Below are 22,218 nucleotides of genomic sequence, written 5' to 3' on the forward strand. Positions count from 1 at the left end.
CGTTTTTGAGCGAAGTCACGGATACAAAGGGCCTAAGGTGGTGCATTGGGTATTAGCTTAGCTGATTATTATTGTTAAACAGTGTTTGATCGATATTGGAGTCAACGATGTACCAGTTCGATTCAAGTTAGATACAGATGCCGAAGTATGTGTTATATCATGCAAACTATATGATAATTTCTTTCAAGATATACCACTTGAGAAATCTGACCGATATTTGGACCTGGAAAGGCTATTCTCAACTGCAAAAGCGTGGTTGAAGTGAAACTATCAAACCAAAACACCGTCATTTATGACAAGCTTTACGATTACATGTTCCACTGCTGCAGTGAAGGTCTTCGCGTCATCCAACGTATCGGAGAGGTACAACTAACCGAACTGTGAAATATCAAGCCAGTGGAGGAGTACCCGAAACTGTTCACAGGACTAAGTACAGACAAATAGAAGAAGCCACAGATTGCTGCGCTCCGATGGTGGTGGTGATGAAAGATTCTGGAGAATTGTGGATCTTTATGAACTTTACGGCACTTAACAATCACGTTCAACGAGAGATCTATCAGATACCAGCGGTTGATCATACGCTTGGACGATTGGCCGGAGCTCAGATCTTTTCTATTGCAACTCAGGATATTGGCAAGTACACTTAAATCCTGAGTCAATACCACTAACGACTTTTATCACCCCATTTGAAAGATACTGCTGCAACTGCCTTTCATTTGGTCTAACGTCAGCGTCTGAACATTACCAAAGTGAAATGTCTACTTACATCGAAGGAATCAGCACCACAATCTGTCTACAAGACGATATCCTAGTCTGGGGCATGACAATAGTTTGAAAACAGTTCTCGAGAGACTAGCAAGGAATAACGTCAAAGAGTCAAGTTTCTGGGTCACATCATAGATGGTTCCAATATCCGACCTGACGAAGAGAAGGTTCGAACTATTCCCGAGATGAAACCAGCACCTGACGTTCCAGAATTACGACGATTGATGGGAATGACGAACTATCTGGGGACGTTCATTCCATGCGTGGCCGAGTGACTACAACCATTGAACAGTTTACTAAATAAAAAGAATGGCTGGATATGAGGTCCAAGCCAAGAAGAAGCCCTTAAATTTCTGAAAGATACATTGACGAGTAAACCGGTCTTGGGTGTCTACGATCCAAAGAAACTTACGACAGTATCTGCAGCCGCCTCAAGCTATGGAATTGGAGCATTCATTAAACAAGAACAACTTGATGGTACGCTTCAAAATCTTTGTCACCGACAGAGCTCAAATTGATAAAGAAGCTTATGCATTGACCTGGGCGTGTAAACGTTTTGAAGACTTCGTCATCGGAACAACGTTTATGTTGGAAACAGACCATCTTCACTTCAAAACAGTTGTATGATCTTCCACTTAAAGGCCCAAACACACATACGGTTCGCAAGCGATTTCGCCTGCGAATTTTCACGCACGCGCCCATGCGCCATGACTTCCATTCTATTTAAGTCACGCGACGCGACGCGATTTTCCAGCGAAATTTCGCGCGCGAAGGCTATGTGTGCATCCGTCTTAAGACTTCAAAGATTGAACTCGCAGAACTTCTCCAGGGGCAACAGGAAGACGCTACACGTCAGATCCTACAACAGTACCACGACTCCTGTATATATTTCTGGCAGGAATCCATACCTCTACTTGGAATGCTTATCGCGGCAGATTTTCGTCTCGATGTGGCTGACGGTTTTTTTGACGTCACTATGTTAACTTAACAAACAACTAAGTGAAGGGGGAGCGCGTGCCGACGGGTTTTTACACACAATCCTACGGATTTGTGTGTATTATTAGTCTCACGTACAGTGTTGCCGATGCCGATGCCGCCGTGTCGCGCATATCTCTTCAACGGTTAGGGCTAGAAAAGTCATTGATATTTCGTTCGAGTGTACATGCATCGCCATTGATAGCCTCCCATAAAGTTTTCAAATCGGAGCCCTAGAAGTTGGGCATTTGCCCAATTTACTATTTTCGGTGGTTTCGCTTTATGTGGTAGATATTTTGTTTAAAATTAAGTCCGATAACGTTAAAAAATATATTATTGGATAGGTTAGGATTCAGTTGAACTACAACTTCGGTTATATCAGTAAATATTAAATTTAAGTACAGTTTTCAGGGTAATTTACCGGACCCCAATTTTCGTGGTTTTATTTTTCCGCCTGAAAGTCGACATAACGTTCCTTAATTTAAGTCCGATTTTCATGAAAGTTATATTTTTGAATAGCTGAGGTTTCCATATAACCTAGAATTGCAATTATGTTGCTTAACTTTAATTCTAAGTAAGTTTTTTTGGATAGCGTATACGTACCCACCTCAACTTAAAACATTGGAATTACGCGTGGTTATATAGACTATACGCGAATTTATCTCTGGCATTTTCCAAGGCCGTTCTAATATGACCTGAAGTAACAAATAAGTGTGACGTTACAAATAAGTGTGACACTTATCGGAGGCCGTTCTAATATGACCAAAATTAATAAATAAGTGTGTCACTTATCGGAGCAGTACGCGATGCTTGCAACGTATGACCAAAAGTCACAAATAAGTGTGACACTTATCGGAGCAGTACGCGATGCTTGCAACTTATGACCAGAAGTTACAAATAAGTGTGACACTTATCGGAGTAATACGCGATGCTTACAACGTATGACCTGAAGTAACAAATACGTGTGCCCCTTATCGGAGGCCGTTCTAATATGACCAAAAGTAACAAATAAGTGTGACACTTATCGGAGTATTACGCGATGCTTACAACGTATGACCTGAAGTAACAAATAAGTGTGACACTTATCGTAGTAATACGCGATGCTTACAACGTATGACCGGAAGTAACAAATGACCAGAAGTAATACGTGTGACACTCAACATAACAAATAAGTGTGATCAGAAGTAACAAATATGTATGAAACTGATCTAACTAGTCTTTGTCGTATAACCAGAAGAAATAAGTGTGATACTCAACGGCATACTAGTAGTAACAAATAAGTTTGATCAGAAGTAAAAAATAAGAGTGACACTGATCGAGGGAATCTTCGATGCTTTCAAAGCATGACTAGAAGTAACAAATAATAGTAAATATGTATATATGTGTGACCGTGGATATATTTTGGTTGTGATGTGATACCGGCGTTGCAGGTTGCTGTGAATAACTCAAACAAACTTAACACATTAGAAGGATTGTGTGTATTCTGACCGTCGTACGTCTTGTTTATCTCGTAGGCGGGCCAAAGCCGTCAGAGTGATCTTACCATACGCGATACTGCAGGATATTCATTCCAATTGGAGGTATATGGATTCCGGTTGCTGGTTATTCTGAAAAGTAAGAATTTTATCCATTAAACGAAAGCTAATACTATGGAAATATTTACGATCTAACATTTTAAAATAGTCCCTGGATATCTGAAGCAATATTTGATTTTAATAGTGTATTTTTCTCTACGGACCTTGGGTTTTTACTATTCGCCCCTCCTATGAAACGGCTTACCCGCTCTACCTCGAAGACCTGGCTACGGCCCTGCTTTTGCTGTCTGGTAAATTCGTCTGGTATTTAATTGAATTTCAGACTTATTTGTTGGTAAACTATCGTAAATTGCCATTTCATTTATAATACAGTAACATAGTTTTATATTATTTGTGAGAATACACAATTGTGTAATTTTCTCGTCGGACCTTGGGCGTATTGCAAGGTTCCTAAAACGCTACGCTAAGAGCGCCTGGTTACAAAAACACCCGAATTGCTCGGAATTGATATACAGCTCTGAAAATTGTTATAGACGTGCCTTGAACTATACTCCCTACTACCTAATTTTTATTTTAAGAAAAAAACCTACTCGAAAAACGTTTATTAGCAAAACCCCGCTTTTTCCGAGGACGGGGGCATCTTGGTTTATTTGTGTTTGCACCACATTTCAACTTTACAAATAAAATTGGTAAATCGCGTGTTGCTCGGGTGGTAAAGGTCGTAAAGTTATGAATTTTTTTATGGTGATACGTGTCATAGTACTTAAAACCTGATATGGAACCACATCGATATATTTAAAATTTTAATTTTTCCCGCTTTCTCCTGATTTACCAAACACATGGTTATGTGCACTTGTGAAGGAAATTGTGATAGTTAAGAAAATTTCGCATCCTAGGTCTTACCCGTAGAATATATTCAAGTAATGCAGTAATGTTTTATAATTATAAATTTATAATAATTGTAATTGTTTTTAAAAAAAAACATATTAAAGGGGCTCCAAAGTTCGGTGGCAAAATGTGTGTAAAGTTAGTAAAGTGCGAAATTTACGGTTGACTCTGCCAAGGCCGAGTGAGGGGTTGGGGGGTATGAAAAGCATACCCATTTTTTTTTACCACCGAACTTTGGAGCCCCTTTAAGTATGTAATAAACGTAGACAATTTAAGTTGAATTTGAAAATTTTGTTATTTATTAGTTAGACGTAATACTCAAATATTTAAAAAAAAACTAGAAATTTAAGAAAAAAGTGAAGTAAAAAATATCCCAAAGTGGTTTCATATCAGGTTTTAAGTATAGTACTATGACACGTATCACCATAAAAAAAATATAACTTTATCAACTTTACCACCCGAGCTACACGCGATTTACGATTTTTCCCTATAGAGAAAAAATTAAAATCGTAAAAAACGTCAAGTAAAACAAATATCTCAATGTGGTTCCATACCAGGTTGTAAGTGGTTCTATGACACGTATCACCATAAAAAAATTCATAACATTACCACCTTTACCACCCGAGCTACACGCGATTTACAATGATTTATTTGTAAAGTTGCGGAGATGCGATGCAACTTAGAATAAATAATTTTAAAAACACACAAACAATGATGCCCCGTCCTAGGAAACTAGCGGGAGTTTTGCTTATAAACTTTTTTCAGTATATTTTTTTCTTAAATATAATTTAGGTAGTTCAAGGCACGTGTATTCAAGTTTCAGGGCTGTATATCAATTACGAACAATTTATCACCATGCGCTTTCACTACAATAGACGCTTCAATAAAACTTCTTCACGGAAATCTCCAAGAAGTAATTTTTCCGAGAGCCAAGACCTGCAAGTTACTGTTTATATAGTGCTTGATTAAATAATGGAAACTTTTCACCTGTACGTTATGCTACAAGTGTTTATTTTTAATCAGGTAGCTTTTTTTGACGTATTAGGGGCTTTAGGGCTGAGCAAAATCTCGACGTTCTGTTTATAGGTGAAAACTTTCCATTATTTTCTTAAGCACTATATAAATAGTAACTTGCAGGTCCTGGCTCTTTGATATATTACTTCTTGGCGATTTCCTTGAATATGTTTTATTTATACGTAGTATAGATAATCTTTGATTTAAGCGCCTATTCAATACACTGTGTTGAATATACTCACTTGTCAGTTGTTTCAATTTTATGTTACTTAGTTTATTAAAGGTTAAAGGTTAAAGGTTTATTTATTGACCGTACAAACGTGCACTCCTTTGAATCGGAGCAGCATCACCGACAGTAATGTGGGAGCACAACAGTAGCATATGATAATAAGTAATACTTAAGTAATAAACAATAATTTAATAAAAATAAAAATTAATAAATAAATAAAAAAACACAAGAAATAATAACTTTTCTTTAGGTCTAATAGTTTGAAAAGGTTAGAGACATTTGTGATTAGGCATAGATCTGGCTATGATGGTGGAGGCGAAACAATTAAGTGGATAGAAGCATGAGATATAGATGACAAGCAGACTTTTCTATTTCTAATTAACTAGTTCTGGCGATACTCCCGACGTTTTCTATCCGTCTCTTCTTTTCCAGAATGTCAGAATATATTTAACCATAGGAAGATCAGAATTATCGTTACTAAAACCAAAACTAAATAATATTTAGTTATAAGGAAGATCAGAATTATCGGAGACGAATTATCGTTACTAAAACCTAGAAGTGTCAAGGCCAACTTCGATCACGCGATGCCACGATCGAAGTTGGCCGTGGGTGAGTAACGCATTTGATGATTTGAAGATATGCTTAAGAAGGTCTCGTGTGCCAGAGAGAGCTTGAACTACTCATTGAGTTGGGAATAAATAGAGGTACAATCTAGGAATACAATACTGCGTATCATTTCCATCCTCCACGGTACAATCATAGATATAAGAAATGTATACAAAGGTCTAAATAAATTACGGGGCGTCTAAGCCTAACATAAAATACGGGGTCAGTCCATGTCAAATCGAGAGGTTGGGAGGCACTACCTCACCGATTTGTACATCAAATTTTGGTGCTTAAGTAGCCTTGAAATATTGACCATTTCCAAAATTTTGGCCCTCTATCGATAAAATTGTCCATTTTATGAACAATTGAAATTTTCCCACACCAAAGGCTCCGCCGACCCAAAAATTAACATTTTTGGCCATATCTTCCAGCGAAATACCTTTAAACTATCGCAAATTTGTTTTCTAGGTGTATTTTGGACAAGGAATCGTATTTTCGCTTCAAAAATTACCTGCAGATATTGGTTTGGAAGATATTAACGTTTTCGGGGGGTCTAAGAAACCCCCAAAAAACGGAAATGACGTCACCTTCGATTTTTTTCATTTTTTTATATTTTTTAGCTATTGATAATAGAGATAATATGTGAATGACCTTGAAAAAGGTGTTGAAGGTCACCAAAATTTACATTATCGCTGAGGCTTTTAAATGGTTAATGTGCCCTGAAAGTTTCATTTACTTGACATTATTAGCTTTAGAATTATTGACCCTTAAGTGCGTCCACTTGGACCATGTCTGTTTAACATAAACTGAACTATGTTCAATGTAAAGAGTTTATTTCGAAATTATATTAACTCTAAATGAATAATGTCTATGACCAAACACTTCAGGTATAATAAGTCTGAAACTAAAAGTGCCATATAATTCAAACTTTCAGGGCACATTTACCATTTAAATGGCCTATCGATAAAGTTAATTTTGATGACCTTGAACACCTTTTTCAAGGTCATTCACAAATTATCTCTATTATCAACAGAATCAAAAATTCAATTCGAACTAGAATTTTTCTTATAAATTTTTAACCAAACATTTCTCATTGTTGAAACATTAAATGTGTGCTTCTTTGGTCAATAGCTAAAAAATATAAAAAAATTAAAAAAATCGAAGGTGACGTCATTTCCGTTTTTTTGGGGGTTTCTTAGACCCCCGAAAACGTTAATATCTTCCAAACCAATATCTGCAGGTAATTTTTGAAGCGAGAATACGATTCCTTGTCCAAAATACACATAGAAAACAAATTTGCGATAGTTTAAAGGTATTTCGCTGAAAGATATGGCCAACAATGTTGATTTTTGGGTCGGCGGAGCCTTTGGTGTGGGAAAATTTCAATTGTTCATAAAATGGCCAATTTTATCGATAGAGGGCCAAAATTTTGGAAATGGTCATTATTTCAAGGCTACTTACGCACCAAAATTTGATGTACAAATCGGTGAGGTAGTACCTCCCAACCTCTCGATTTGACATGGACTGACCCGACGGAATTGACACCTAGCAGACACCGAGGAAGGCACGTGACCAAAAGCACGAGCTCTCTTAGCATTTTAGTACTACGTGCTTGACCTTTCGCAGGCCGTAGTCTTTAGACACCATTCTGTTGGTGACTTTTAGTATAATTTTTAAGCACGAGGCAATGGCTTTCGCGACGATAGCACGAGCTTTCTTACCGATTGATAGCGCCTTATAAGGATAACCTGCAGAAATTACGCGTTTCTGCTTGCTGTCACCTCCGTTGAAATATTTTATCTAGACCTTTTTATACGTTTCCTATATCTATGGGTACAATTGAAATCTGGAAGTCGCGGGACAAAAATTTAGCTTCAAATCTGAAACGTTATCACTCGACGATGTTGCCATCTATCTCTAGCTGTGGGAATCATTAAAGCCTGAAAGCAAAATCCACGTATATCATTCTGATTTGTGAATTTAGTTACGTGGATTTTACTTTCAGGTGATGTTGTTTCGCGCGAAATTGACGCAAAATTTTAAACGGAGAATTAGGCTTAGCAAACTAAACGCGTCTCCAAGTTACAGTGATTTATTAGACAAAAGTAAATTAATGTAAAAAGATTATTTTAATAGGCTATTGTAAAAGTTTAATAAGCTATTGTAATTGTTTAATAAGCTATTGTAATTGTTTAATAAGCTATTGTAATTGTTTAATAAGCTATTATAATTGTTTAATAAGCTATTGTAATTGTTTAATAGGCTATTAATTAATTAATTATTAATTTGGCCATAGGTACGATGTCGCATAAATATATCTTATAGGAAGTCCGACTGTCAGCTGTGACTAAAGTAAAGGTGGAAAACGATGGGTTTTTTTACCGACAACTCGCGACCGACCATTTCTGACTTTTGTGATAAAATGGTTAAATTGTTTCTATTTTTAAGTGGGAATAAAATATTTATTTCACTAAATATATATTTTGTTTTTAAATGCAAAATGTTCGTAAATAACATGGCATATATAGTCCTATAAAATCCTATAATTTTGAAAAATAGTCCTATAAAGTCCTATATTTTTAGAAATATAATATTTTTCCAATAAAAAAAAACAATTTGAGTGGGGCCCTGATCGTATATCAAAATAAATAATCACTGACTCTATTTTAATATATTCATTCATGGTGTTACTAAATTCTGAACCATTTAGTTTAGTCCAAATACACATTTGGGATTCGCGTAACTCGCTTCATGAAATAATCTTAATATCTACTAAAATTCCAGGTAATCCTTCGCATTTCTAGACAAAATAATTTAATATGACACTGTACGGTGACGGTGACACTAGTTTTTTCGAAAATGGAAAAAACCCTAACCCGAACAAATTTATTAATTAGGAAGTCATGGATAAGTTCGTAGTTCGAAAACCGAAAGGTGAATCGTTTAACCCTATTAATAATCAGAATGAGAATGATGAGGTGGGTTCTGTTGGGGAAATTGGTAACGGTGAAATATTCGAGGATGGTAATGATTGTGTTACCGAAACGGACACCAGTGTTTCGGGACAGTGCAAGGCAGCGAGTGAATTGAAAGATTTAAGTAAATCTCCGTATGAGGATCGTCGACAACCAATTCCATTTCTGTTTCCCTCCAGTGAATTCGGCAAGCGAAAAAGATCTTTTAACGGTTCCTGGTATAAAAATTTTAAATGGTTGGAATATAGCAAAAGCCAAGATGCAGCATTTTGTTTCGCGTACAGGCATTTTAAAACTAATTTCGGTAAACAGGAGGAAACATTTCAGTCAAATGGAATGAGAAACTGGAAACGAGCCATAGAAAAATTCAAAGAGCACGAAACTGCACAGACGCATTTGATTGCGCTGGAGAGATGGACAGGATTCCAGGAAACTCGTAAGTCGGGATCGGTAGTCACACAAACGGTTACCGCAAATTTGCAGCAAATATTGAAGAACCGTTCGTACCTTCGAAGAGTCATTGAAATAATACTTTTAACTGCTAGACAAGGAATAGCTCAACGTGGACACGATGAATCTCTTGACTCTCTGAGTCAAAACGACTTAATTGAAGTTTCTGCTAGTATTATATCTAACAAAATTGTTGCGGAAATTAAAGAAGCTCAATTTTATTCAATTATGTGTGATGACACACGGGATATTAGTAAACTCGAACAAATGAGCTTCTGCGTTCGTTATTTTTCAAATGGTAAAATTGTCGAACTATTTCTGTGCTTTCAAGAAGTCCAAGACTTACCAGCGGCTGGAATTAAAAAATCCATTTGTGATAGAATATCAAAGTACGGCTTTGATTCCGCCATTTGCGTGGGCCAAGGATACTATGGTACTAGCGTCATGAGCGGTAATTGTAAAGGGGTACAAACGCAATTTAAAGAAGACCACCCAATGGCGATTTACGTCCATTGTTACGCGCATCGACTCAACTTGGTTTTGGTTGACACGTGCAACGACATTCAAGAAGCCAAGGATTTTTTTGATCTTTTAAACAGCGTACATTCTTATTTCTCAATTTCAGGCATAGCACATAGGAAATTTCGAGAAATCCAGCAAGAATTACAATTAGGTTGTACTGAACTTCAAGCTCTTAGCAATACACGCTGGGCATGCCAAATTAGGTCGATAAAGGCAGTTAAGAAAACGTACCTGGCTTTGTTGCAGTATTTGGAGGATCCAAAGGATGGCTCCGAGCGATGTAAGGCTCTCGGATTATACACTTTTCTTCGAAAGTTTTCCACTATAATTACTTTGCTTGTTTTTGAGAAAATACTCTCTAACACTGAACTTTTAAATAGTCAACTTCAATCAACCAATTTTGACCTATCCCAAGCTATTATGGCGGTGCAAGCAGTGATAGATACTCTAAGAGGATTTCGAAATGAGGATGCGTATAAAAATCTTCTTCACGAAGCGAAAAAGCTAGCAGAGGATATCGATATCGAGGTGGATTTCGAATCGGAGGTAGTTCCTGTGGCAACAGCAAGTTCTTTAACGAGGGGTCGACCAAAGCGGAAAAAACTTTACCCAAGTCGATGAGTAGTTTTGTGATAACGGAACTAACTAGACAACGGACGGAGGAATCAAACCAAACTTTAAGAATTGGAATCTACTACGCTTCATTGGATAGAATAATAAATGAAATGGAACGGAGATTTATTGGTAGAATGTTACAAATTTCTCTATAACTTCCCGTGACATCTGTTGTCTGTGAACGCAAATTTTCACTTTTGAAACGGGTTAAACGTTACTTAAGAAACACTATGGGTCAAGTTCGACTTTCATCTTTAGCTCTCAAACAATCGAAAAAGAGGAATCTTGTAATATTTGCATCGACTGCGTAATTGACGAATTCCGCATCCGAGCACTCTAGACGGGTTAAATTCCTCCACTCACAAATTTCTCACTCTCATTAAATATGTTTACAAATAAAAAAATTCTATTGACGATGGACGAAGTGCAAACATCTAAATATAATTTAAACTAATTGATATACAAAATGCATATTTTAATAAAAAAAATAAAATTGTTTTTCATTTAAATGTAAATCATTTCACATAAAAATCGTAAGTAGTTGAAGAAGTTTATTACCATCTGTCACCGCATATAATTATTTAAGGAATAAAGGATTTGGATATTATAATTACGTTGGCCCAGAATGCCCCCCCCCCCCCCCCCCAATTGAAACCCTGGCGACGCGACTGGTAAAGTGCGAAATTTTCGGTTGACTCTGCTCGCCTCTGCCAAGGCCGAGTGAGGGGTTGGGGGGAATGACAAAGCATGCTCAATTTTCTTTTTTTTGCCACCGAACTTTGGAGCCCCTTTAACATGGAAAGGCTTAAAAATCCTACGGAATCATGAAGGGTTAATTTATCCATCTGATAATTGTGAATATTCTTCAAATAAAGGAAAAATGAATAAGAAGCATTAAACTGGAAATCAAGGAGCCTCAAATAAACGCCTTACCTTAAAAATTGAGTTGCTGGTTCGAACGTGCCTTAACCATGATCATATTTGACCATGATGAAACACTTCTCTCAGATTTGAATGATCACATGTTTGACCAAGAGGTGGGTTTGAACTATGTCATTTAAATTTCCCCACCCCTAAAGTAATTAACTTTTACACCGACTTAAGACCCAGTAAAATAGCGAATAATATTAATGAGAAGGTGAAAATGGATTGCATTAGGAAAATACTAAATTGATATTGTTCAAAGGCCAAAAGTTATGTTTGAAGTTATGTGAGAATAATAAAATATTTACTTTTTATTATAATCAGAATATTAAACGTTATTTTCAGTTTCTTCCCGGTAATTTAAATATCTAAATACAAATTACCACTAAGATACACGTGAACAAGTGCAAAAAAGTATATAAGCAGACGATATTTTCAAAATATAGTTTTTTGGAAAAGATAGAAGGCGCCACCGCCGAATGATAAAGTTTACAGTCAATGAAGAATTTTTCCCGCGAAACCCCTATTTCTGAAGCCGTAATTGTATCTCTAGTTATATATTCCCAACTCAATGGAACTACTACGTTTTCGTATGGATTTTAAAATTTGGCATAATTCTAAAAGTGTGTCCATGAAGTGTTTCTAGGTTTGAACCACAAAAAGATCCTTATGCCTGAAATTAAAGTTACTCCATTGGGTAATTATATTTTCTTTATATTCAAAATTATTTAAAATCTCATGGTTTTATTTCAATCTGCAACAATACAAATCGAAAGGAGCGGGTCAAGGTATGAAGCCAAATGATTTTTGGTATGGTCATGAATATTGTAGTAATGGTAAGACTTTTGTTGTATTTAGATGTCGGTAGAAGCTGCATTCTTCTTACAATCGGGGGAAAAAATGTCATGTTTGACTGCGGAATGCATATGGGTTTCAATGATGATGTCAGTATGAGTGTCATAACCTTCATTTCTTTAGCTATGGTTATTTAAACTATATTGTAATTACAGAGACGATTTCCCGATTTTTCATATATTGCCCAAGAAGGTGGTCTTAGTGAACACCTTGATTGTGTCATTATTACGTATGTATTTGAATTTAAAAATATTTTTGCTATACATTTGAAACGGTCTTAATTTATTTACTATCTCAGTCACTTTCACTTGGATCATTGTGGCGCTTTACCATACATGTCTGAAATGGTGGGTTTTGATGGTCCAATATATATGACTCATCCAACCAAAGCCATTTGTCCGATTTTATTAGTATGTTTTTATGAAATTATTTTAATGAAATATCAAGTCTATATAATTTTATTTTAAGGAAGATTATAGAAAAATTACGGTAGACAGGAAAGGAGAAACAAATTTCTTCACATCACAAATGATAAAAGATTGTATGAAGAAAGTCATAGCTGTAAATTTGCATCAAACAGTTCAAGTCGATGATGAACTAGAAATAAAAGCCTATTACGCTGGGCACGTTTTAGGTGCTGCGATGTTCCATGTGAAAGTTGGATCTCAATCTGTAGTTTATACCGTAAGCTCTACTTCCCACAAGCTATACTTAATAAGATCTTCAATTTTAAATTATTTTTATAAATCAAAGGGAGATTATAACATGACTCCGGATAGGCATTTAGGCTCAGCCTGGATAGACAGGTGCAGGCCTGATCTTCTTATAACCGAATCTACCTATGCAACGACTATTCGTGACTCTAAACGTTGTAGAGAAAGAGATTTTCTTACAAAAGTTCACGATTGTATTGAAAGAGGGGGAAAAGTAATGATGAAATAACTTTTCTACTTTTTTGAAAATTAAGAACTCACAAAATTTTTATATAGGTTCTCATTCCTGTTTTTGCTCTTGGAAGAGCGCAAGAACTTTGTATTCTACTTGAAACATACTGGGAAAGAATGAATTTAAAAGTTCCTATATATTTTGCTGTTGGATTGACGGAAAAAGTATGGAATCATATTTTCTTAACGGGGATCTACGTACGATATTTACAATTGCATAAGCTACAAACTTTAAAATTATCAGATTTTTATAGACGAGTTCTTAAACCTTATAGCTAGGGGTGTGAGAGTTTCAATTTTTGACTACGGAGTCGAGTTAAGAGTTTTGAAAAATTTTCTTATAGAGTTCGAGTTTACGAGTTTTAAAATAACCCCTTTTCTAAGCTTCGAGCCCTTAACAAGTTTTAGGCTTTTAACGAGTTTCCATTTAATTAAGTTAAATCACTTCGTCACTTTCAACCATGATTTTTTACTTGTAACTTGTAATACTAATAATGAAGTTAAAGTTGACAAGTTGGAAGAAATATTAACTTTTATTTGGTAACGAAATTTATCGGAAATATCAATCGGCCAGCGTTGCCAGATCGAAAATCTGAAATTATCTATCTAGGCCAAAAAATTGTCGATTTTCCTGGAAAATCATCGCACATTTCGTTTTGGCGCAAAATTGGAATTCATACGTAAATGGATTGAATATAGATGATTTTTTGAAAGCACTTCAGGAGTTTTATTTCAGGGAAATAAACAGAATGCCTATTATCATTATTAACTACTTAATATGTTTAAAAAATGTATAAAAAATGCGGTAACAGCTAGGAGTAATAAACTCACACACAGCAGAAAATGTATATCATTCATTATTAAGTAGAAGTTATATAAATTAATATTAAAATTAATTTTAAATCTTTCGTAAGTTATTCAAAAAAATCTAAAAATGAAATTATCGCACTGTGCGATAATTATCGTACGTCTGGCAACGCTGCAATCGGCGGAGTTTGCGTAGTATTTTATTTTTGAAACCAAAAGTAAAACTTAAAACGACACAGCCAATGATAGCTGTTTTAAACATCACATGACAGTTCAAAGTTTGAAATCTATCACATGATCCAATGAAAAACTAGTAGCAGATAAGGTATGACGTCAAATATTCTTTGTGATCCCTGATTGGTGGAGAGTTATGATGTAATATTTTTAAAACTCGATAAGAATAACAGAGGCTCCACGAGTTTTTCCATGTTTGATCCGAGTAATCGCTGAAACACGAAAACTGCCTAACGAGTTTTTATTGAGTTTAACCTTGGACATATTTAACGAGTTTCTGGACAATTCTTATCGAGTTTCGAGCCGAGTACTCGATTAAATCTTAAAGGGAGTATCATAAGTAGGGCTGTGCTAGTACTTGAAAATCGCGAGTACTCGGACTTGAGGCTCTAAATTTCTAAAATCGTTTTCTAGGACTAGCTTGGGTACCCATGTCCCCTGCCAAGGCTTAAAAATGATTCAAAATGGACTCGAGTTTTTTTTGGCCTCTTTGTTTGATCGTCAAATCCCCTGCTGCCTTTGGTTTTACTTTTACTTTCAAAGTTATAATCAAGGCGTGTTGCGGCCGTTAATTAATTGCTTTTTAGTTTTTACTAGTTTTACCGGTCATTTTCTCAAAAAAATTTCTGAAAAATGAGTAAACGAATAAAAGAAAAAAATTCAAGAGGCAATTTTACCACCAGATAAGCATGATTCTCCAATTTCATGTGAAGAAATAATTAACTCTGACAAATCCGAAAATGACGGTTTCGAGGGATACAATTTAGGGCTCGAATTAGAATTTTGACTCTGATTGGCCTAGATAGAGTTAAAATCCAATTCTTATGGACTCGAAGACTCTAATGAGTATTGAAAAATTGAACTCAAAGACTTGCAAGACCAACCTGATTTTCAGAGTTATTGGTTATCAAGGTTTAGTTCACCACAGAGCCCCCTATTGTCTAAATATGCCCAGTGGCGTAGTTAGCGTGGGTGACACCCGGGGCGGATATCATGGTGTGCTACTTACTAGTCTCTAGTTTGTGTAAGTTTTTATATTTTTCACGGTCGGGTGTCACCCCCAAATCACACGTAAACGAGTGGCTACGCCACTGAATATGGCCAAGGTGAAATATATTAGCACCAAGGACTACTTGGTTGAATCACGGACTGTAAAATTTACAGGGCGAGAGTGTTAATGTCTTAAAAAATTTCGTTAAGAAAATTTGTATAAAACAAAAGGAAGTGCGTTACTTATTCTTATTATGTTCCTGTTGTATTTGTGGGGAAGGTAAGAATGTGATTTCACAAATAAGTATTAAATAAAAGGTTAAATCTGATACCCTAAAAGAAATGCCAATCTCGCTTTTGTTGGGAGGTCAATGACCCTGATTGTAGAATGAGGCGCCATCTATACAATATATAACAAACTAATATACAGCTGCATTATATAGTACACAATGAACATTATGGATTCTAGGAGTAGCAAACACAAGGAGAACGCAACTAGCCTTTAAACACGCTAACGCGGTGTTGTGTACAAATTTCATTGGACGAAACTTTACGCTGCACGTTTTACGGGCGGGGGAAACAATTTCCGTATTTTCCCCTTCCGATGGCAACAGGCGCTAAAGCGTCTAACCAATGAAAAATGACACAAGAAAATGCACGACTTTTGACGGGTTGCGTTCTCCTTGTGTGGGCAGTGCTGTGTTTGTTGCTCCTCTCATTTATTCTAACCGATTTAACAGTAGCTAGCAGTAGCGTAGCTAAGATCTCCAGAGAAACTCTTACAAAGTTTTTACCTGGTATCTCTTTGATAGATCGATAGGAATTTAGTGGCACCTTGAAGCGTTGGTGCCCTATTTACGCGGCTTACGCCACTGTAAACTAAAGTTGTTTAGCGCCAGATACTTTAAAAACATAGCGCACATTTTTCGATTTGGTTTTTACTCAATTTAAGTAGGGTATAGTTTGTACACTGAAAACAACTATGTATTTCAGGGCTCCCAGAATACCTATAATTACTATAAATTCCTATATAAAAAATATTGTACCTATAAATCCCTATAATTTTAAATTGTCATTAGATAGCTGAAACGCTGATGGGAAATCTTAAAAAATCACTTTATAATAAAAATAATGGTGTATAGTATATTACCTCTAGGGCTGGAGTTAGCACTTATTTACCTGGCGTCTGTAAGCAGCGTTATGGAATATGATTTTGAAAAAAACCAAAACTCTAATATTTGTTTCCTATTTTAAATTTGAAACACGTTTTAAGTAAATATTGAAGCAATATTAAATGTGATAGAATAAAATTAATTATAGAGTAGTATCAGCGCTACATCACGCAACGTCACCCATGCTTTTTCCTATATAGAAAAAAACGCGCCTAAAATGGCGGCCATGGCCAAAGCTACGAGGTGATACTACTCTATTGTTATGATAATTATCCTACGAAAATATCATGATAATTATCAAATTATCGATATAATTTTTTTTTAAATTAAATGAAGTTTGCGACACATGTTGAGTTTACAGATTGTAAGCAGTATATACAGCAGTATTTATATTTACAATTATCCAAATTGAATTTTATAAAATTTTAAGTTGTTTGCTATGTTTAATTTCAGAGTTAGGGACAAGAGTTCAAAGTGTCAAATTTATTTATAGAGTAGTATCAGCGCTACATCACGCAACGTCACCCATGCTTTTTCCTATATAGAAACAAACGCGCCTAAAATGGCGGCCATGGCCAAAGCTACGAAATGATACTACTCTATAGGTAGAATCAAAAGTATCGTTTTCCTCCACATTGAAATTTGACGGCTCACATTGGGTTAAAAAGGCGCCGATTTGTTATTTTTGAAAATTTGGATAATTATTGTATTGATTTTTTTGCCAAACCCTGTTTAAGCATTTATTACAAGGGTTTTTATGGGGAATATGTTTCTAAATAATCCTATTTTTTCAAGAGATTTTTACCTATAAATTCATTTATTTTCTCTGTTAAGTTCCTATAATTTAAAATTAAAAATAGCTGGGAGCCCTGATATTTACTATTCACTTTGAAGTACCTTTTTTTTTTGTTAAAATAGAGCTAATACCCAAGGCACCACCTTCGACCACATAAGCAATATATTTTGTACTTTCATTAGGCCACGAATTATTATAAGATGTTCATAACGTGGACCAATCAGAAGATAAGAAAAACGTTTGTCCAACGTAATATGTTCGACTTCAAACACATCAAAGTATGTTTACGTAATATTTACGCTTAAGGTAATGTTCTTATCTATAATTTATTTCACTTTATAGCCATTTGATAGAGCATTTATAGAAAATCCTGGAGCAATGGTCGTATTTGCCACTCCTGGAATGCTTCATGCTGGCCTTTCGTTACAAATATTTCGAAAATGGGCTCCAAATGAGAATAACATGGTTTGATTGATTGATATTTCTACCACCATAAGTCTATAATGTGTTATAAATTGCTCAGTTGTGTACGTGGTATTTATAGGTAATTATGCCTGGCTACTGCGTAGCGGGTACAATTGGTCACAAAGTATTGAGCGGAGCTCGTAAAATTGAATTTGAAAACAGGCAAACGGTGGAAGTCAAAATGTCCGTTCAATACATGTCATTCAGTGCCCACGCTGATGCGAAGGGCATCATGCAGCTAATTCAACACTGCGAACCGAGAAATGTTTTGCTGGTTCACGGAGAAGGTATTAAAATGGGCTTCTTGAAGAAGAAAATTGAAAAAGAATTTGGAGTTGAGTGCTATATGCCCGCTAATGGAGAGACAACGACCATAAAAACCAATGTGGAGATTAATATTGATATAGCCTTAAGTTTGCTGAAACGTCAGATGATTAATGCCGAGCCTGATGCCAAAAGGCCTAAGACATTACACGGAGCTTTGGTCATGGAAGATAATGTAAGACCCTATTACCACTCAGCTTTAAATATCCAAATGAGGTGGAAAATTACTTAAGGGTCGTATAAGCCGCGGGAGAATGCAGGGAAAATAGATTAGGTAGGGCCAAGGGTCTCCAGTGCCATTATCCATTGGCGGGAAAAACCGAAACTAACTTGGCTGAGCAGGGACGCATGTTTATCTGCTATCGTGGCTGGAAGAACCCTGTAAGATACAAAGCCAGAATGTCGCTCGAAGCTGACAAACCCCTTAACATACAAGGCCAGAAAGTCGCTCGAAGTTGACGAACCTCTTAACATACAAGGCCAGTATGTCGCCCAAAGCTGACGAACCCCTTAACATACAAGGTCAGAATGTCGCTCGAAGCTGACGAACCCCTTAGCATACAAGGTCAGAATGTCGCTCGAAGCTGACGAACCCTTTAAGATATCCGGCCAGAATGTCCCTCGAAGCTGACAAACCCCTTAACATACAAGGCCAGAATGTGCTCGAAGTTGACGAACCTCTTAACATACAAGGCCAGTATGTCGCTCGAAGTTGACGAACCCCTTAACATACAAGGCCAGATTGTCGCTCGAAGTTGACGAACCTCTTAACATACAAGGCCAGTATGTCGCCCAAAGCTGACGAACCCCTTAACATACAAGGTCAGAATGTCGCACGAAGCTGACGAACCTCTTAACATACAAGGCCAGTATGTCGCCCAAAGCTGACGAACCCCTTAACATACAAGGTCAGAATGTCGCTCGAAGCTGACGAACCCTTTAAGATATCCGGCCAGAATGTCGCTCGAAGCTGACAAACCCCTTAACATACAAGGCCAGAATGTGCTCGAAGTTGACGAACCCCTTAACATACAAGGTCAGAATGTCGCTCGAAGCTGACGAACCCTTTAAGATATCCGGCTGGAATGTCGCTCGAAGCTGACAAACCCCTTAACTTACAAGGCCAGAATGTCGCTCGAAGCTGACAAACCCCTTAACATACAAGGCCAGAATGTCGCTCGAAGCTGACGAACCCTTTAAGATATCCGGCCAGAATGTCGCTTGAAGCTGACAAACCCCTTAACATACAAGGCCAGAATGTCGCCCAAAGCTGACGAACCCCTTAACATACAAGGTCAGAATGTCGCTCGAAGCTGACGAACCCTTTAAGATATCCGGCCAGAATGTCGCTCGAAGCTGACAAACCCCTTAACATACAAGGCCAGAATGTGCTCGAAGTTGACGAACCCCTTAACATACAAGGTCAGAATGTCGCTCGAAGCTGACGAACCCTTTAAGATATCCGGCTGGAATGTCGCTCGAAGCTGACAAACCCCTTAACATACAAGGCCAGAATGTCGCTCGAAGCTGACAAACCCCTTAACATACAAGGCCAGAATGTCGCTCAAAGCTGACGAACCCCTTAACATACAAGGCCAGAATGTCGCTCTAAACTGACGAACTGAACCGGAAGCTGTATCCATTCCGGTTCACCCCCCTTTCCCCCCAAAATAAATAGCCTTACGTAGAAGAAACGTAGCAGGGTTGCCACGGTATCTGGAAAACCTGAAATTCCTGGAAAAGTTAGGGGATGTGAATATGTGTATAAAAATTACGGAAAAGTGAGGGAATTTTAAAAAATAGTACAAAAATCAGGGAAATGTCAGGGAATTTTAAAAAATAGTACAAAAATCAGGGAATTTTAAAAAATAGTACAAAAATCAGGGAAATGTCAGGGAATTTAAGTACGGTTGCAAATAGGAAACTTACTAAAATATAGGTTAAAAAATTCAAATTCTTGGCACAAAATAAGTCAAGGAAACTCTCCGGAGATGGTCAGGGAAACCTGCGTAGGTACAGGATGGCTTTTGTGGGATTTTTTTTATCTACGATTGGTGTACGTAAATAGGTACACGAACCAATCGCAGTTCATTTTAGCGAGGAGACTGTCGTTAAAATTATAATTGATATTTCTGCGTAGCAAATCTTAAAAATTTATGAAGTTCTTAAATACGTTTTAAATTCAAAATTCACAACTAATTTATAAATGTTTGAAGTCCGTCAAACTAGTGGAACCAGAGAAAGCCATGGACGAAGCTGGAATTGTAGGCCATCAGATCCGATTTACGTGCACAGTCCGGCTAGAAGATACTTTGGCGGGGGCGGCCAAAATATCTGATATTATCTATCAAAAAATTCAGAGGTTTGTTTTACCGCGATTGATTACGATTTAAAACGCGAAACAACAATACAACTTATCTCTGGGAAATTATTTACAAAGCAAACTAAAGGATAAAAAGATTCAAATGCTTCCTGATGGTTCCGTATCTGTCATGTCAGTCCTGATCAAGGTTGATACGGCGGACGACGATGCCAAAAGCGTTTACGTTTCGTGGGCTTATCAGGTGATGACCTTGCGAAAATCCTCTCTAGTGCCCCAATTTCATATAATCGAGTTCTAAAAATGATATTATACTTCAATTAGGATGAAGAACTCGGCAGTTATCTTTTGTCATTGGTTCAAGGATTGCGTGCAACGATATCTTAAAATTCACTTCAATAAAACTTTTTAATATCATTCTTTGTTTTTATTTATTTATAAAAAATTCACTTTTCAAGAACGGCAGGGAATTAAAAAATGTACCTAAAAAGTCGGAATTTTAATCGACAATTTTTTAAGGTAATTTTACTCTAGATCTATGACAAATTCTATGATAATCATTATTTCCTTGAAAATTTGGCTATTTTTTTCAACATTGCAATAACCTTTTTACTGAAATATAAGTCCATTTAAATTTATTGACTTCTGATGAAAGTGAAATATAAAATAAAAATTTTAACCTTAAAAGGTCAGGCAAAACCGGGAATAGACAAGCAATTGGAATCTCAAAATTTTTGTGGCAAGCCAGTTCTATTTAATTATTTAAAATATTGGTTTGATTGGCCAAACAAGAAGCTATGCTTGAGTCTTTTCGTATGGATTCACATAGGCATACCACTTTTTCCACACTTCTTTCTATGCTTATAAAACTAAAGGCCTGTACACTCTTTTGCTAGCATATCCCCCAACCCCCTTTTCAATCTCCCATGTGGCGGCCGCCACGGCCGTACTACCTATGCCTCCACTATGAATTCCCCCACGAATATTCTCGGTAAAAGAATCTATTTACACGAACCAACATTTTTACAAAACATTGTTGGTCAACACAGGTCGCAACCAGAGTTGATTCGTGTGAATGGAAAAATAATTTCCGCAGGGTGTTGACCGCTTAAACGGTTTTGTTGACCAAGTTTTAAAGAACGACCGTGTTTTTTTTTTCTAAGTTAAGCTCCTAATATTTCAACCTTATAATTTCGTACACATCATTTTGATTTACTCAAAATTAAAGACTTAATTCAGCTAACTGTTGAATGCAGATGGTTTAAAAAACGGGTTAATCTGATTTTGGAAAAACCTTTGTGTTTTCAGACCTATAACCGGTAACTTATCGCGGTTTGGGCAAATAGTCAGAGCTCCAAGAGAAAATAAAAAAAACCGCTTTTTAATTGATTATCATGAAAATCTCCCACTTTGTAAAGTGCTAAGAATTTGTTGATAGGCCTAGAATTAAGTAATAAAGTATTGAATATTTATCCCAAATGATAAAGTCAAGTGGTCCATCTTTTAAAAAAATATATTTTTGTATTTTTGCGAATATCCAAATTCATGTTTAGTTTTTGATAAATGCCATTTTTAAAATTAACCTTTTATCGACTTTAAACAAACAATTAAAGTTATACATGGTGTTAACTAAAAGCGATACAAGGCCAATAACTCCAAATGTATTTTACCTAGGAATTTGAAACTTTCAGGACACATAGAACGTGCAAGGGGTCACTTGACAACGTAAATTTCCATGACCTTGAACCATGTCTTCAAGGTCATTTAAAATTTATCTCGAGAACCATTAGAGATACATAGTTGGTTTCAATTA

At 36.4% G+C, this 22,218-nt stretch overlaps 2 protein-coding genes across 2 annotated transcripts; both read left to right on the forward strand.

The window, feature by feature from the left end:
• The first annotated feature begins 8,915 nt into the window (after nt 1-8,915).
• LOC149924964 (zinc finger MYM-type protein 1-like) lies at nt 8,916-10,580 on the forward strand. Its single transcript, XM_090161682.1, has one exon. The coding sequence runs from the start codon at nt 8,916-8,918 to the stop codon at nt 10,578-10,580; it is 1,665 nt and encodes a 554-aa protein (XP_090017808.1).
• A 1,508-nt stretch (nt 10,581-12,088) lies between these two features.
• On the forward strand, nt 12,089-20,822 carry IntS11 (integrator complex subunit 11). The gene is made up of 14 exons (XM_090160494.1): nt 12,089-12,195; nt 12,275-12,286; nt 12,357-12,442; nt 12,509-12,582; nt 12,652-12,763; nt 12,822-13,037; nt 13,107-13,280; nt 13,343-13,462; nt 17,479-17,574; nt 17,639-17,761; nt 17,841-18,260; nt 20,302-20,447; nt 20,526-20,649; nt 20,730-20,822. Exons 1-14 carry the CDS (start codon nt 12,168-12,170, stop codon nt 20,790-20,792), a joined length of 1,794 nt encoding a protein of 597 aa, XP_090016620.1. The 5' UTR covers nt 12,089-12,167; the 3' UTR covers nt 20,793-20,822.
• The last annotated feature ends 1,396 nt before the right edge of the window (nt 20,823-22,218 follow it).

The sequence above is a fragment of the Leiobunum rupestre genome, chromosome 10 (genome assembly GCF_980474605.1).
Source record: "Leiobunum rupestre chromosome 10, qqLeiRupe1.1.hap1, whole genome shotgun sequence".
NCBI lineage: Eukaryota > Metazoa > Arthropoda > Arachnida > Opiliones > Sclerosomatidae > Leiobunum > Leiobunum rupestre.